We start from the raw sequence: 17,157 nt of genomic DNA on the forward strand, positions 1-17,157 counted from the left end.
GGAAATTCGAACATTTCCTCGGTGAGAGAATGAAGAGTTAGACACTGATATGTCTATAACAGATTTATTCAATACAACAGATGACAATAATAATAATATGACAATGATTCCTATGTAATATAATAATGAGAAGAGTAAAGGATAGAAAGAAGAGAGGAGAAAGGAAAAAGAGAGATGAAAGAAGGAAAGGTGGACAGGGTCCAGTTGTCTCGAAAGGCAACGGGAGTCTGACACCGATCTGGATGTTGAGGCAGCTTAAATACAGATACTGCAAGGATACATACACATTGTTAAGATAATTCTGAGGACTGACATTCCTTCTGTCTGACCAAAAGATGTACTCTCTCAACACTTGAGTATGTAAGGTCACTTCTGCCTGACTATGAAATGTGCTGCTCGACGCTCTTTGACTGAGAGCGGCGACACTATCCCTGACCAACTATTGCATGTGTTCCATTCTTATCGACTGAGCATGGAAGGCCCTCTGCTCTATGCCGAGGCCGTAGTGTGTAGTCACTACCCTAGCCAGAATACTGACGCCTGATATAAGAAACATTCTCCTTGCGTTCATAACACCTTAACCTGTCGTCTTGCTGTCTGGGTCTGCCGCTTGCCTACAGGGAAATAGTTAGTGTACTTGACCTTGCTGTATGAGCCTGCTGCTGCATAACTACGTGTACACAGTACACTGAGGCCTAAACTCATAAGACATATTATCATACTCATTTACTTCCCTTGCTTACATATTACATTCATAACATCAGCATACAGTCATATATTAATATAACCGAAGTAAGATGAATATTATATAATCTATATCAATAATCGATAACTCAATAATCAATAGATCAATAGCCTGAAAGGGAATATAAATTGTATTTCCATAACAGACACAAACCTATTTTAGAAGAGAAAATATTAACAACAATAATATTAACAATAATAAACAAACAAATAAATACATGTGATCATGGGGAACAATGGTACAACAGAAATAAGCGTGATTTTTTATGGACGGCTGAAAAAAGTCCAGTCAGTACGCTACAGAAAACTGAATTCAACTACATTTCCCAGCAGACACTGTATACTACGTCATTCCAAGGGCGCCAAATGTGCTGCTGCGAGCCCAGGAACACAGGAACAACACCAACAACATCTCACACCACCACCACATCAAACAATACACAAGTTGAGAAATCTTGTATCATTTAAAGGTGAGAATGACTGGCTTTCTGTTTTATCTATAAGCGGAGTTACCATTATGTTTTCATTCATTTAATAAACGACGCTTTATGGTAGTTAATGGCAAGTGGTAGCCCTGAAACATGACATGACGTACGACCGTCATGGGTCAGGATTTCCCTTCGTTGGTGGAGGCAAATTCAAAAGCCTATACAAACTACACAAACATTCAAATTTCACAAACAAAGTGCTTTATAAAGTCACACCCCGTTCTAAATCTTGGCCAGCATTGTATAATTACCTTGAACCTCCGTGTTCTTTAATAAGAAGCCTTTTTATCCTATCATTTTCTGTTTTCCCATGTATTTCCGGACCCATTTTTTGGGTCACGCCCACATCTCAGTGTTCAATACATGGGGTTGATGCGCATGCGGATTGCGGAACACCAAGAAATGCATGGGAAACAGAAAACTATCGGATAAAAAGGCTTCTTATTAAAGAACACGGTGGTTGCAGGTAATTATACAATACCGGCCAAGATTTAGAACGGGTTGTGACTTTATAAAGCACTTTGTTTGTGAAATTTGAATGATAGTGTAGTTTGTATAGGCTTTTTAATTCGCCTCCATCAACGCAGGTAAATCCTGACCCATGACGGTCGTACGTCATGTTATCAACGACCGTCATGTTTCAGGGGTGGGCAAGTGGCAACTAATAATTTATGGCTAGTTAAATGCTGCATTTAACACATTGCAGGATATGCATTTATCCTGCAACCTTAACAGCAGGAGCAGGTTAACATGTGATATTTACATTGTAATTTTTTTCATGTCATATCATACAGTATGTTGACCAAGGCTTGTGTTAAATGCACAATTTAGTAAGTAAAATGTTTATATCGCACTAATCGCACTGACTTTTCGTTTACACTTTATAAGTAGTTCCTGTGTAAATAAGACGAAAAGCCTGCTAGGATCTCCTTTTAGTTGACCTTTTACCAGTGATTTGTACTGTCATGAAACTGTACTTTTTCCAATGCAACCTTCTAATAAATTCTTCAATCAATCAATCAATCAATCAGTCCTTTCCATCACATAGTCAGAGAAGTAGCTAAGACTGACACAAGGAACTTGCCTGACTGCGAGCGCCAGACATCTCACACTACGTTCACTACGTTTCACTCCGGGAGAGTCTGAGATTACTAGGGCAGATTCTACTTCGGCGTGGGCGGGCTAAAGCCTATTGACGTCACACACACACACACACACACACATACACACACACACACACGCGACGGCGACGTGGCGTGACATTGCAAAAATACGTTATTTCTCATAACATATTATATGTCTGCATGTTTACGTTAGTGCAAAATGGTATTAAAACGTGAGGAAACGGCACTATTTCATAGTTTATTAAAATAATACGAGTCGAGTCTGACTCCGCCATGACAGTTTTCACGGACCAATCAGAGTCCACTAGACTCTCACGTGGGCAGAGGACACCAATCAGAGTCCACGAGCGAGTCTCACGTGAGCTCAAGAGCTCTGTTTGGAGGGGGCTGGGACCGGAGCATAGAGTTCACGTGCCCCAAGCATACAACCCTGATTGGCCCATTCAATTCGCCCGCTCTTCAGGCGCGCTCGAAATAGAATAAAATATGTGCAGCTTCAGTCCACACTACAAACCACCCACCAACAGGGGGGGGTGATGTGCGGACTGAAGTGTCAGGCTAACAAGGAACATGAAGATACAAATGAAACCGTAAATTATTTGACCACTACTTTCCTGTTGTAGAATAACTTCTATGTCTTGTCTGTATGTTTTCTTTCAGTGTTGAACCAGAGCAGCAGTCATGGATCTCAGCGACTTTGAGGCAGATAACTCTGTTAGCTGTCGCCTGGCTTCAGAAATCCCAGACATCTGTAAAACAGAAGATTGTTGTTTGGGCATTGATGAGGCGGGCAGAGGGCCTGTGCTGGGTATGACCATTTAAATGCATTTCCCACGCTCATTTTTACAAATACAAATTCTGTAATATAATACAAGAAAATGACCGGCACACCGTCTACACTGAGCTCATCAGGTATCCTCAAAATAGTCTGTAGTAATAGTCTGCAACCAGACTATAGTACATGTACGACTTTCCTTCTTTCCATATAAACTTTATTTTGCTGCGCTACTCCTCCCACAGCTTTGGTGGCATGCACGTGGGCCATATGTCAAATTGACTGGCTTTTTCGGGACTCGTCTGTTTGCATTTTGCTAAGAAATACGTTATATTGTTTTAATTTATATACATTTATTCGTGAATTAATTTTCTCCATTGACTTAAATGGGAAAATGCAAAAATTGTACTTTTCCCAAATATGGAGATGATTGACATCATAGATTATCTGACGTATGTCCATGGGAATTCCAAGATAAGGGCTTAATATTGATGACATCAGGAATCTCCATATATGGGCATAAAAGGGACAAATGTTGACATAATACATTTCCCAGAAGATTCCTTGCGTCAGGGCAACCAAACTTTCAATTTCCCAGAATTGCATCTTTCTAGTTTATTTAAAAACGAATTGTCAGTCACTAAAAATGATCTTAACCACTTAAACCCTCGATACTTCTAGTGAAACAGAAACGAGTTGCTGTTGTTTCCATCTACACCAAACCTCTTTGTCAGAAATAGCATATCAATGCGACTTGCGTGAGCTTGTAGATCATCTATTTCTGGCGAATGTTCCCCCCAGAATAGGCAGTGTTGGGGACCGGCGTTCAAGTGTTTAAACCAGCCTCAACGTTCTGGCATGATATTTTGGACACATCAGCATTCTAATAGTCATGTTGATTGATTTGCAGGACCCATGGTATATGGAATATGTTTCTGTCCGGTGTCCAAAAAGGAGGAGATGAAAGGTCTTAAGGTGGCAGGTACTGTAATTCTCTAGGCCTCACATTTTTACCACACAACCGTTTTCTCTTAATGAAAATCTTTCAACTGAAAAACAACCATGCAACAAAGTTTAAATGAGACTTTATGTGTTTAATGGATATGGTAGAATAAAAGTTCTGCAGTATAAACTATTGGAAAATAGTTTTAACTGAAATATTTATAATTTTGATACCTCGTTCATACAGGTTGATGTCTTTATTCACAGTGAAAAATCAAACTCGTTTTATAAAAACGTTACGTTGCTTTATCTGCGAGTAATTTGTGTGTTCGTTGTGGATGTGCTCATGATACAAATAACCATTGAAACCCTATAAACTTCATTGACCTGAGTCCCCCAGGGGTCAATACTAGGCCTTCTTTCTCTATACTCTATACCAAAATATCTTCACCGAAAATAAGCATTCTGCAAGCTCACAACGCATTATTTTGCAACACGTTGTGAGCTTGCAGATCGGCTATTTTAGGCAAATGTTCACCCCAGAATATGGATGTTTCAGTTAGAACAGTCTTAGGGTAAACTCACTGCATATACAGTATAGTATATGTACTAAAATAATTTTGAATAGAGCATTCTATTAAGAATCATTGAATATTATTGAATTATTGAAAATGCAATACAGTATAATACCAATTTCCTAAACAAACCTCCACCTTTTTCCCCCTACTCTGTACATATAGTGTTTTATACTTGCAATGATATTTAATGTTTTTTGTTGCTATTTTATATGTCGATTAATTGAATACCAAGGACCTCCATGGAAACAAGACCAAAAGGGCTTTTTTGGGGTGTTCCTTTTTCAGGGTGTTTGACTGTACTTGTACTGTTCTTCATTTTTGTCAAATACAATATTCAATCAATCAATTTCCTTGCTTTTCTTCCAGATTCCAAGACTCTGACAGAAGCAGAACGAGAGAATCTTTTTGATAATCTAAATGGAGCCAAAAGCTATGTGGGCTGGGCCATTCAGATTATTTCACCCAATACCATCTCTACCAGCATGTTACAGAGGTATACACATGGATTTTCCATAAAGAATGCCCCTTCTGTAACAGTGTGCAGACTATTTGTATTTTTATGCAGATTTTCCGTTTGCCCTGCACCTGATTACCAGTGGGGATGTACATGCTCATCGTTCCATATATAAAACATAGTACACACACACAATTCCGAATTTGAGTTTTGTTATAAAGAGGCGACTGTTAGAACTGTTCTTTTCCTCATGGCGGGTCAATATACAGACTGTACATGCACAGATAAAGAATGTCTGCTTTCCACAGGACAAAATACAACCTGAATGCCTTATCACATGATGCAGCTATTGGATTGGTTCAGTATGCCTTGGACTGTGGAGTACAGCTCACAGAGGTAAGAAGACAAAGAAGAATTTATTTCATACTCTAATGCTGTATAAATGTGCAAATACACCAGCACATTTGTAAAATCCAAAGTAAAAGTTAAAGGTTCTGGGAATGTTTTTGGTTAAAACAAACCGTTTTTTTTTTTTTTTTTTTTAAGAAGTTAAAAGCTCTAGTCTGATGAAAATTGCTTTCAGACATTGCTAGTGAGAGTTTATTCAATAACCAGTGTCCACCTGTCTCTCCAGCTCTAATATTCAAAAAATAATTGTTCAAGTGAGTCACCAACTTCATCCAATCAGGAGAGAGAACCCATTTTGCGATACCTTGGGATGTGTGCACCCAAACTATATGTAGAAATTTGGAGCACAAGCACAACCACGACTGCACACTTTTGGCGATGAGCGCTGCTCAGTTGTTCAATTTCCAATTTTGTTTGTTCATTTATTGTTGTTTCATCTCTATTTAGGGTGAAAAATGGATTACAAAATCGTGTGATAAAAATGTAGTTCAATTTCTTTTATATTTATCCTAACCCTAACCCTTTATCCTATATGAGATCTATCTCCTGATCTGAAAATGTATAATTACTGTTGACTAAAGAGCTAGAAAGATGAGATCTGTTACTGAACAAACAGCACTCTCTTACTTTAAATGAACACTCAAGATTTACTGCTCTCATCCTGAACTTCATACTACTTACTTATATAAGTTACTTAATTACTTCCATGTTACCCTCCTTTCTTCTTCCCTTGTTCTATGTAGGTGTTTGTGGATACAGTGGGCCCAGCAGAGAAGTACCAGGATAAGCTTTCCCAGCGGTTTCCTGGTATTGAGGTGACAGTCAGGCCAAAAGCTGACTCGCTTTTCCCTATTGTCAGCGCTGCCAGTATCTGTGCCAAGGTTAGAGGTCAAAATACTTGTATTTGACATCGCTCTTTCATTGTGTATCTCATTCTTTTCAATTGCACGTTCTGTTTGCTTAGACCCCTTAATGTTAAGTCCAATTTATGATTCGTCACATGACGGTGTCCCATGCCTCTTGTTTTTTGTAAATCCTTTATTTTTAGCTAGCATCTGTTAGCTAAAAATCTGTTGTTGATCGATGTAGTATGAATGAGAGTATGAGACCTCAGGGTTTACCTTTATTTACCACTACCCTGTAGTGATAGTGGCACTAGTCACGTGAATTCACATTATCATGTGTCTTCTGTAGATTGGTCTGGCCCCATGCGCTGGGTAGGCCTTTTGAAGAAACCAACATGTGGAAGAAAGCGTCTGTCAATCACAGCCCTGAGCGTAGATACTTGGTTCTTCCACTTTTTGGTTTCTGCAAAACGCCCAACCAGCACTTGGGGTCAGACCGGTCTATAGAAGATTTTAGGTGACCGGGATGGTTTACCAAGATAATTCAGACATACACAATTGTTCCTTTCTTAGATTAACTTTTAGCTGTTTTCAAATGTGATGCTTTGTATGGACCTGTTAATGTGAACCTTTGAGTAATCCTATTATTATCAGGCAATTTTAATTATGAAATCTGGAAATTTGCATAATATATTATTTTCCCTCTATAGGCACATGTTCCTGTTGCATTTCCAGTGCTATAGGCCTTCTACAGTACACTATACATATAGATACACATTTTGTCTAGTAAAAAGAGGTTGCGTTGTGAGCATCATGTCACCCCTCCCCCATCATCTTGTGAATTATGGCAAATTGACATTTAAGATTTTCTTCCCTTAACAATTTTCAAACTGGCTGTCCAGCATCAACGTATAAAACGCATCAACGTATAAAAAAGGGTTTAAGTGGTTAATTTTGCAGTACGTGGTCAGATGCCAAGCAATAAAAATCCAGCTGACATAGAATTCCAAGTCACTACTTGCCAAATGTCACAGAAGATGATTGTGGAGCCACCATGGTTGCCACTGAAAACTGAAATTTGAGGTCAGTTCAAATTAAATTAATACGTGCTCTGATGTTGTGCCCTATTCCTCAGGTGGCCAGGGATCATGTCGTAAAAGGCTGGGATTTTCCAGAAGATCTTGGAGAGATCGATACAAACTATGGCTCCGGGTATCCCAATGGTAATGTAGGATGATGCAAAATAATTGAATAATGCTCCCAATTTCTCTCATGTACAGTAAATCCAAGCGTATCTATCCTCTGAAGACCTTGTCTTGTTGAAATACAAAAATAAAACGGGATTAAAAGAGTTTTTTTTCTGTTGTGTACGGTATCCTTGTGACTCAAAGAACGAAAAGACATTTGGACGATTAAAAAGATAATATGATACATTATATTTGACAGAATATCATGAGTATAGTGATACACATTAGGGCATAGATAGACCAAATATTCGAATATCAAAGCCACTATTCGACGTTGTTTACCGAAATCGAATATTTGCTTATTTTATTTATTTTTCATTTTTTAAATTGTTTTCTCTTTAAAATATACATAGTTTAAAAAGCTTGGCTAGATAGGAAGTCATAAGAATGAGTTGTCAATGCCCCTGGTGGATGAAATAAACATAGGCTATTTGAACTGGGGACCCCCACCCTGACAAGCATTTGGAATTGTAGGTATTACATTTAATGTGACTCGATTCCTGTGAAAATAGCAGATCTACATGCTCACAACGCCTCGCAACGCGAGGCGTTGTGAGCATGTAGATCGGCTATTCGAATACTATGCATGTAGATCGCATGTAGATCGCATGTAGATCGACTATTCGAATACTTTGAGGTCGAATAATTCGAATACTAAAAATCACTATTCGTGAATGCCCTAATACCCATACACTGACCTGACTTGTTTCTTCTCTTGTTTCTTCACTTCAGACCCTAAGACTAAAGCATGGCTGTTGAAGTACTGCGACCCAGTGTTTGGGTACCCACAGTTTGTTCGCTTCAGCTGGAGCACAGCGCAGACCCTGATGGACAGCAAGTCTGTCACCGTCCACTGGTAAAGGAAACATTGTCCTTGAATTATTGCCTTAAGCTAGCCTTACACCTAACAACTTTGGTAAGATTGTGGACAGATTTGGGAAAGATTTCTTAAAGACTACCCCTCACACTATAAGATTTGAAAAAGACTCCCCAAAGACTGTAGGATGATTTTTCAAAGATTTCAGTTGTTAGATGTGTATGCCTCTAAAGATTTTGTAAAGACTGGTTCAAGTTTCCCTTTTATTTGCTGAAATATGCCCATTATATAGCCTTGTGTTCCTAAATAAATTATAATATTATTATAAAGCATTAGGCTAACCATAAATGAAAATAGCCGATCTACAAGCTCAGTCACAGCGCGTCGCATCACAGTATTGCAGTATTGATACTTTTACTTGATTACTTTTTCCATCACTGCACATGCAGTGCACACACACACACCGAGCTCCGCCTTCCTCCCTCAGCCCTCTGTGCCTCTCCTCTCTAGTTCTCTCCTCTCAGTCTAGCCGGCGCAGATCGATCCTATCAACTATTATCAACGTTGAATGTTTGGAATAATGGAAACGCGGAGAAATAACTAATAAAGGACTGTCGTAGTAGCCGCACCAACAACGACCAGGCTGGCAGCTCAGGCAGCGTCTTTTGGGGAATGAATGGCTTGGCTTTTGGCTTGTTCTGTTTAGGTTGTAGGCTAGGCTACGTCATTGTATTCATTCAGACTCAGCCCCGATTTGTGAAAATATTAAACCAGTTTGATATTCTCGTAACAGAATCTGGCTCTCAAGTTGGGGTAAAAATCGAGTCGGACCACTACCTCACATTTAACGATTGAGTAACGACTGAGTCACGGGAGCGCGCCGCGACTAGCCTCGATTTTATTACGATTGAGAAATCTTTTCAAAGTCGTTAGATGTAAAAGGGCCTTTAGAGAGAAAGAGCCTGATGATGGAGTGAATCATTTAATATGGGAATACCAGTGAAATTCAGCAACAATTTGTTTTCTATGCCCCAGGATATATTAGCCTTTTGACAGTTTTTAATGAGCATTGGCTACTATCTCCCTCATCAAATGACATCTATTTAGCAATAACTAATGAAAAGCCACCCACAATGTTTGTGCAAAGTTTGTAGAAGCCAAAAAACAAAATGATAAAATATTAATTTAGGTTGTTTATGTCATAGATACATATGGTCTATACTTGGTCCCCTCCATTTTGTCTCTGCACCAAATCTCTTCATTTTTGCAGAATGCTTAGCTATTATGATATGCAATAGGGATGCTAAGGCTCATGTGGTTAACTGTTACAGAATGAATGCGGTCTGTGCAATTAAAACATTCCGAGAAGTGTAAAGTGGGTCTTGTTTTGAAATGTTTGTCCTCAGGGATGATGATGACGAGGATGGGGAAAAGGCAGCGGCGCTTCAGAACAACACGTCCATGTTGTCCTATTTCGGCCGGTCAGCAGGAGGTAACGCTCAGAACACCAACACCCGCAAGACTCACCGCTTTTTCACAGAGAAGAAGCTAGTGAGCCTGGACGCACTGTGAAGAAAACGCACTCACTCACGGAAACGATTAACCACATTAACTCTGACATCACTATTTAGATACCATATTAATGGCCGTTCTCACAGACGTTAATGAATGTTCTTCTTGAAACGTGTATTATTTGTATCCAGTCCAAATCTGAATTGTCATACATCTTATTATCTTCATGTATTTTTCCCCCATACAGTATATGTGTTTTATATATAAAAGCAACTTTTTAAATACATTACACACTTTCTGTCTCTCTTTATACACATTTTCAGATAGAAACAGACCACCTACTGTATATAGTTATGTGTTCATGTGTGAACTGATCATGTTGCAATGGTGGTGTTTATAAGAATACCAACACTGTCCTCCAGTGGCCATAAGGAAGATTACACTGACTGTATGAAATGTTCCACTTGAAAATATTTCATGGACATTTATTGGATTTAAAAATTATCATGTCAATGCAGAGGTAATTCTGTTAGATGACAATTTGTTCCACTCAAATAATTACTTTGTCCTTCCCTGGATACTAATAATATATTGGCTAACATGAACAATCTCTTCCTTACAGGATCATTGATAATCATTGAACATATCTTGAAATGTTATTTTATGTTGCATTCCACATATCTATCTAAAACATGTTCCATTGCTTTCCGTTCTCTATTGGCTTTATAGTTTAGTTTAAACATAAACTATGGAATACATTGTTGTCCCTTTTCACATCAACTATGGAATACATTGCCCCTTTTCAACAAATATAATTTAATGTGAGTGAAACAATAACATTTACAACAACAACATGCCTCTCATTGGCTCCAGGGATAATGTACATTATCCAATAAAGCACTTAACTGCAAGCGTCATTTGGTTACCAAATTGTTGTTTTTCAGAACTTCCATTGTCCTTCGTTGACATGGCAACACTTCTAACATCAGATGTAAACAATAGATCCATCTTACTTTACCAATATTCCATCAGCCATTGTTTAGGTCAACACATAACCCACTAATTATGTACAATGAAAACTATTTCTATGACCACCGGAGAGACGGGTGACAGCCGGAATGTAGACGGCACCCGGGAGCAGGTTGGGTTAGCGCCCCCAGCCTCTGTCTTCTGTGAGGAGGAAGCCCAACAAACCCACGGTTAGGCCTTTAGGAGGGCCATTCAAGCCGCAAGCGGAGCCTGTAGCACCACCGTTGCTTAGGTGGAGCCTGCAGTACCATTGTGGCTCAAGAATCCACCACTCCTGAGTGAAATGTCTGGGGCTAGAGTCTGGTGCAACGCACAGGTCCTGGACCTGGTGAGAGCAGGAGTGAATCTGGTGAGACGTAGGAGGGGCCGGACAGGAGTCAATCTACAGAGCCTAGTCCTTCCATGTGCCAGATTTCCTCTCCCAGTCTCGGCAGAGTAGTTCCGGAGCGGTGGAGTGAATGGTGGTCCTCTCTTTCCCTAATGGGACTGATCGTGGGTAGCTACTGGGATGTAAGTCGGGACTTGATCAACCCCGGCTGGGTCACCCAAGTGAGGGGTATGATGTTGCGAGACCCGAAACCCAGATGAGCTTTGGCTACATCACTGAGGATACGTCCCAGGTGCATCCATGCAATGTTTTTTCGTTATGCAGCATTATCCATCAATGTATATTAATATATTGACGATCCAAAATGCGATAGAATCAAGGTGTAACTCTCCATCTGTGGATGCTAGCTCACATTGGATTTCTTCCTGGACTCCTGCATCTTCTTTCCAAAGTTCATAGCCAGGCTGGATACCGCAAAAGAGGACAGGATGACGATGGAGCTCCCGACAAAGTGCGATGAGGCTCCTCTAGGGACTCTCAAAGCCCTCCTCGGGAAGGAGTCTTTTTCAGAGGCAGTCACTGTCTGAGTCACAGGTTCCATGTTTATGGCTCTGTGTGACAACACTTGGGTGACAAGAATCTGAAGACAAAATCCACAAGCCAAGACACAGAAGAGTCCTTGACAGCTGAATCACCGTTCAGCAAATCAGAGTTTTACCTAAAATGATACTCCAGAAAGTAGACCTGCGGCGTCTGCTGCTGGTGATGTCTGGATCTCTCTGACCGGACATGTAGTCCATGTGGTGTGTTTGATCTGTTCTGTTCTTTCTAATCCTAGCCTTGAGCCATGTCTCACTCTAGTTCCTTACATAACCTCCCCAGGACCCTGCATCAAATCCCGCAAAGTAGACCAGTGTCCTGCTAGGTCAATGACGTTGTAAACAGCCACGGCGGGAGAGGGCTAATCTTCTCCAGTTAAAGACTGCTGCTTTTAATACTATTAGGTCACCCTCTCATTGTCCCACAGAGGCTGAAAGAGGATGATCAGGGGATCACCTATGGGTGGTCCACAGCATAATCAGCATAATCAATAACCGCATAATCAATAGATTATACTCAATCACAAGCACCATAGAGTGCCTCCCTATTCTGGGGCGAACATAATGTGAAGATAGTTGATCTACAAGCGGAACTTGTCGCAACGCGATGTGTGTACAAGATGTGTGAGCTTGTAGATTGTCTATTTTCTGTGAATCGTTTGGTGTAGAGGGGAAGAAATTAGGGGGCCTACTAGTATACATCCCTGAGGTATTCCGTCAATTAAGTATATAGGATGTAAGTGGTTAAGGAAACCGCATGCAGTCAGTCATGAGTGGCATTAACAGTGCAAACACATTGATGATTGCTGTGGAGCAGAATCTTGGAATTAAAGAATACTATAATTGCGTTAACCACTTACACCATGTATACTTACTTGACTGGAGTCTTGTTTTCCTCTCCACACTAAAAATCTTAGCAGAAAATAGCCGATCTCCATGCTCACAATGTGCCACTAGCTTGTAGATCTTCTATTTACACAGAATGTTCCCCACAGAATAGCGATGCTTGGGTTCAGCTGGTTAAACTGATAAGTTTAAGCTTGTTGATAAGCTATTTTTGTCAAAGAGGTTTGGTGTAGAGGGGAAAAAGAGCAGACTAAGTACAGAGTGAAAGGTATTAAGTATTGACGTTTCACGTGGTTAAATATCCGAAAACTGTCACTGTCATGAATCCAAAATACACTGATGATCGTGCTGTCAAACAATGAAACTATGGAATCTATGAAAAGGTTGTGCTTCATCTCTCTCTCAACTAAGACGTCCTTGGCCTGAAAACGTTGAAGACTCCTGCACTATACTCGTAGGACAACAATACGTGCTGAGTTTCAGTATTTACTTATGTGATTCTTATTTTAATGTGGGAACTTATTTTCCATACTGTTCATCTGCCCATGGGAGACAGATTCTCCCATGGGCAGAGAAAAGAAAAGGAAGCTCTATTTTTAAAAATCCAAATTGCAAACTTCACCCTGCCCAGCCCTGATAACCCAGGATAACAAGCAGGATAATTGCACATTGCATGCATTTTCTGATTCAAAGTCAATTGCTCTGCCATAGAACAAAGCAAACGACTGGTGCTCAAAGCTCAAACATTCTGTGACTCCACAGCATATTCGATATTAACTGTCTACTATAAACTATGCATTAGTTCTGGGCTTAAACTCTTCGTGATATCAAGGTCTAGAGACATATCTATATTCTGACTTTGGAGGAGACTTGTTCATGTTCATGCATATACAGTAGATCTTGATTTGTAAGATCAAGGGGGGGGGGGGGGGACATGGGAATTCTTATTATGTTTTTTTTTCCTGATTGGGGACAGTGTACCTGCACCAGGAATAAAGTGGTGACATGGTAAAGTCGTGACCTGGTGACCATAGAGTACCAAGTCTCTAATCCTCATGGTGGAAGCTGTAGATAGGCCCAGTTAATTTTCACGCTGTCTCTCATAATTGCACTAATGGGATTGTGCTGCTTATTTTCCACTGCTGTCATCAGAGCATGGAAAGCTATTAATGAATGGAAGTGTCACATCACAGTTAGAACTAGACATTCAAAGAACAAGTCAGAGTAATTTGTAAAAATGTCCTTGAAAGGAGATGGATGAATGATTTGTTCTTATGCAATTTGACCTCTGCTTTCTTGAGTCCGGCCTTTGCTCTCAAATATTGTTCAAACCATCCATGACCTTGTTCCTTAATTTGACCCAGTGAAAGAGATGAGTCCTGTTATGTTGGCCTTCAGCCTAAACATAGACCTGTGCATGACAACCTCAGTGAAGTATAGTTAACACAAGGCTAATGCTGGTAACTTTTAACCACTTTCAACCAGGCATCTCTATAGTGACATTAGCCAATCGGCTATTTGCGCCGCACAACACCATTGTACGGTGAAATATAAAATAGGGCTTAAGTGGTTAAATGGGAGATGGGAGTCCCCTAAGGAGGTGAACGGTGTAATCCAAATCATGATAAAGAAATATACAGGGATAGAAATTCGGACCATATCAGCCATATACCAGAAGCTGATGGGAAATTAAAATCATTCAACGATTTATATAAAAGAAAAATGGGAGAAGGAATTGGACATTGAAATTACAGAGGGGGATTGGATAAACATGTGGGGAGTACACCATTCATCTACGAACTCAAGGATGTGGAGGGAATTTTCCTGGAAAAATTTGAGCAGATTTTTCACAACACCTAGGATTAAGAGCAAGCAGGTAAATAAACAGATGTCATGCTGGAGAGAGTGTGGGGAGGTCAATGCAAATCATTCACATGTCTTTTGGAAATGTGCTAAAATACAGAACTTTTGGGAACTGATACATGGACACTTACAGGATATACTGGGATACGAGATTCCAAGGGAATGTAAAGTGATGTATTTGGGGGATTTAGAAGGAGGAAACATACAAGAAGAAGACAGGTACTTGGTGAAAATATTATTGACTGCAGCAAAAAAAGCTATAACAAAATCGTGGTGTCAACCGGACACACCCAAGGTTGGGACATGGACTGAGCTAATAGAACAAATATTTGTGATGGAACAACTAACATATAGGCTCAGGCTACAAGAGGAACAAATGGACAATAAATGGTGGAAGTGGACCAGATATAAGGACTCTAACAGAGAAACGGACTTTTGAAAAGAAAATGTGAATGTAAACACTGTCTGTGAAATGTATGTGAAATCTATGTATAAAAATGGTATGAGAGAAGGGTTGCCACACCCATTTATTATTTATCATTTATATTTTACATATTGTATTTAATTTCGAATTTGTTGATGTTTGTTTATTGTGAATTTGGAAAATAAAAATTTGAGTGAAAAAAAAAAAATGGGAGATGGGAGAAGCAATGTGTGGATCACTGACAGTAAAAAAAAACAAGCCTGGGTTTCCGAGGCTACTAAAGATGTTGACCATTGTAGTATACATACAAGTCCCTCTATTTTCCATCCATCCATTACATATGTGATCTACATAGAATACTTGTAGCATGCAGATGCTAAATACTCTGTTCTACAGTATACTATACAGTATTATATCATAGATACTAGGTTTGTTGTGTAACCTACTTGGTTACCTAGTTACTTTGTGGGCCTAGTTATTTTGTTCTGGGCACTCCAGCGGAACTGGATAAAAAGCATCTGCTAAATGCCATGCAACATGTACATTTTAATTTAATTGTGATAGGCTGAAACGGCAGGCCTAATGTGCTGAAATTGCTTAAAAAGTTTTCAAAAATTGTGGTATGCCTTCTATTTATAATAAAACAATGACATAAGTAAACGGATTCCATTCTGTTGAGTGTCAGAAAAAAGATAATCTGCAGTGCTTCCCATCTAAATGTCATCATCTTTCTAATAGACCTTTCGAGACTTCTTATTAATTTCCATGCATAAGCCTTAACTTGGCATTTCAAATTTTGCACTGGCAATGGTTTACGAACAGCTCTTTTCTGAGTTGAATATTATGTTATGATTTAACTGTAGAATTTGACCTTTTCCCATTATTTATCTATTTAAATAATTGTATATATTTTTTCGCCTGGATATTATATGTCTCGTCATGTACTGTATGTAACTAATGTAACTACTTGTTACTTGGCAAGTTTACAGTATGTATCAGATGAGTGATGCCAATGTGTCTCTCCACTCTAATGAATCTGGACAATGAACCAACTAAGCCATTTTAGCCAGTCTCCTCTGTGTTGTCTCTGGCGTGAAGATGAACTGGTCTCTGTGTGAAGCTTTCTCAGAAGTGTCGACGTGTCTTGACTGACATCAAGTCATCATGACTGTCATGAATCATGATGACTGTCATCATGATGATGACATGTCCTCTGCAGTTGGTGGCATTGTTTCATTGTAATAACAAATCTTCACCACCAGGTGTCCCTAGGCTACAGCCCCAGAGCGTGTGATGTTCTTTTTAATCCTTACAAAATAAATAATATCACAGTTTGGAATGTGGCCTAGATTTTACTCTGCTGCTTGTACCCAGCACAGGGATCAAATGAGGACATAAATTCGTCAGTGTCCTGCAGAATGTGTAAAATTGTAATGAGAGAGCATATGAAGAACATGATTAAAGTTTAAACATGTGCTACAGTACCATGCTGCAGTCCCAACCAAAGCTGAGAAATCTTCTTCACATTTTCTTCATCTCTATTTATTTGGGTTATGAAGGTGACAACCAGGACAGTCACATTAATCAAGCCGTAGATGCCTTTTTCATATTATTAATGTGCACCAATAATGCATTTAATATGCATTCAGTCATTAGTGAAAACATATGGTGCTTTTAGAAAGATAGAAGTGGTAAATCACTGTCCAGGCTACAATGATAACCTAAACTTCATTATAACTCTAATGCTCCGAGAACCACATTTTATGTTGACTATGAAGCCAGGATCAAATAGGATTCATAACTCAATAATCTTCCCTTAGACTTGTCCTGTGTTGTGACCCTGAACGATCATATTACATGCAAGCCATTTTGTGGATCTGACCCAAAGGTTGAGAATCACTGCCTTTAAAAGCGGCATGCTGGGCTCAGATGAGAGCTCATATTCCAAGATGTTTTATGAATGCACACATACTGAGGTCTTGGTATGATAAATGTCGGTGGAAATGTGTTTGCATAAAACAGACAGCGAGGGCTGGAAAAGCCAATACTTCCCATGAAGATGCATAGGGCCTACAGTATGTATTAGCACTCTCTCTAGAACTCCTTCCCCCTCTGCTCTTCTCCTCTGTTAGTG

At 39.6% G+C, this 17,157-nt stretch overlaps 1 protein-coding gene across 1 annotated transcript; it reads left to right on the forward strand.

Annotated features, from left to right (window-relative positions):
* The first annotated feature begins 1,127 nt into the window (after positions 1-1,127).
* rnaseh2a (ribonuclease H2, subunit A) lies at positions 1,128-9,999 on the forward strand. The gene is made up of 9 exons (XM_080721020.1): positions 1,128-1,214; positions 3,017-3,164; positions 4,042-4,113; positions 5,018-5,144; positions 5,414-5,501; positions 6,257-6,394; positions 7,494-7,581; positions 8,338-8,461; positions 9,829-9,999. The coding sequence occupies exons 2-9, from the start codon at positions 3,038-3,040 to the stop codon at positions 9,992-9,994; spliced, it is 930 nt and encodes a 309-aa protein (XP_080577146.1). The 5' UTR covers positions 1,128-1,214; positions 3,017-3,037; the 3' UTR covers positions 9,995-9,999.
* The last annotated feature ends 7,158 nt before the right edge of the window (positions 10,000-17,157 follow it).

The sequence above is a fragment of the Nannobrachium achirus genome, assembly GCF_963921795.1.
Source record: "Nannobrachium achirus genome assembly, chromosome: 3".
Classification (NCBI taxonomy): domain Eukaryota; kingdom Metazoa; phylum Chordata; class Actinopteri; order Myctophiformes; family Myctophidae; genus Nannobrachium; species Nannobrachium achirus.

Bases quoted from the DNA above. Each gene is read 5' to 3' on its own strand.
- rnaseh2a (XM_080721020.1), top strand. From the start codon at position 3,038: ATGGATCTCAGCGACTTTGAGGCAGATAACTCTGTTAGCTGTCGCCTG. The intron at 5,502-6,256 runs GTAAGAAGACAA...TGTTCTATGTAG, and splicing joins GTGGAGTACAGCTCACAGAG to GTGTTTGTGGATACAGTGGG. The intron at 6,395-7,493 runs GTTAGAGGTCAA...CCTATTCCTCAG, and splicing joins CTGCCAGTATCTGTGCCAAG to GTGGCCAGGGATCATGTCGT.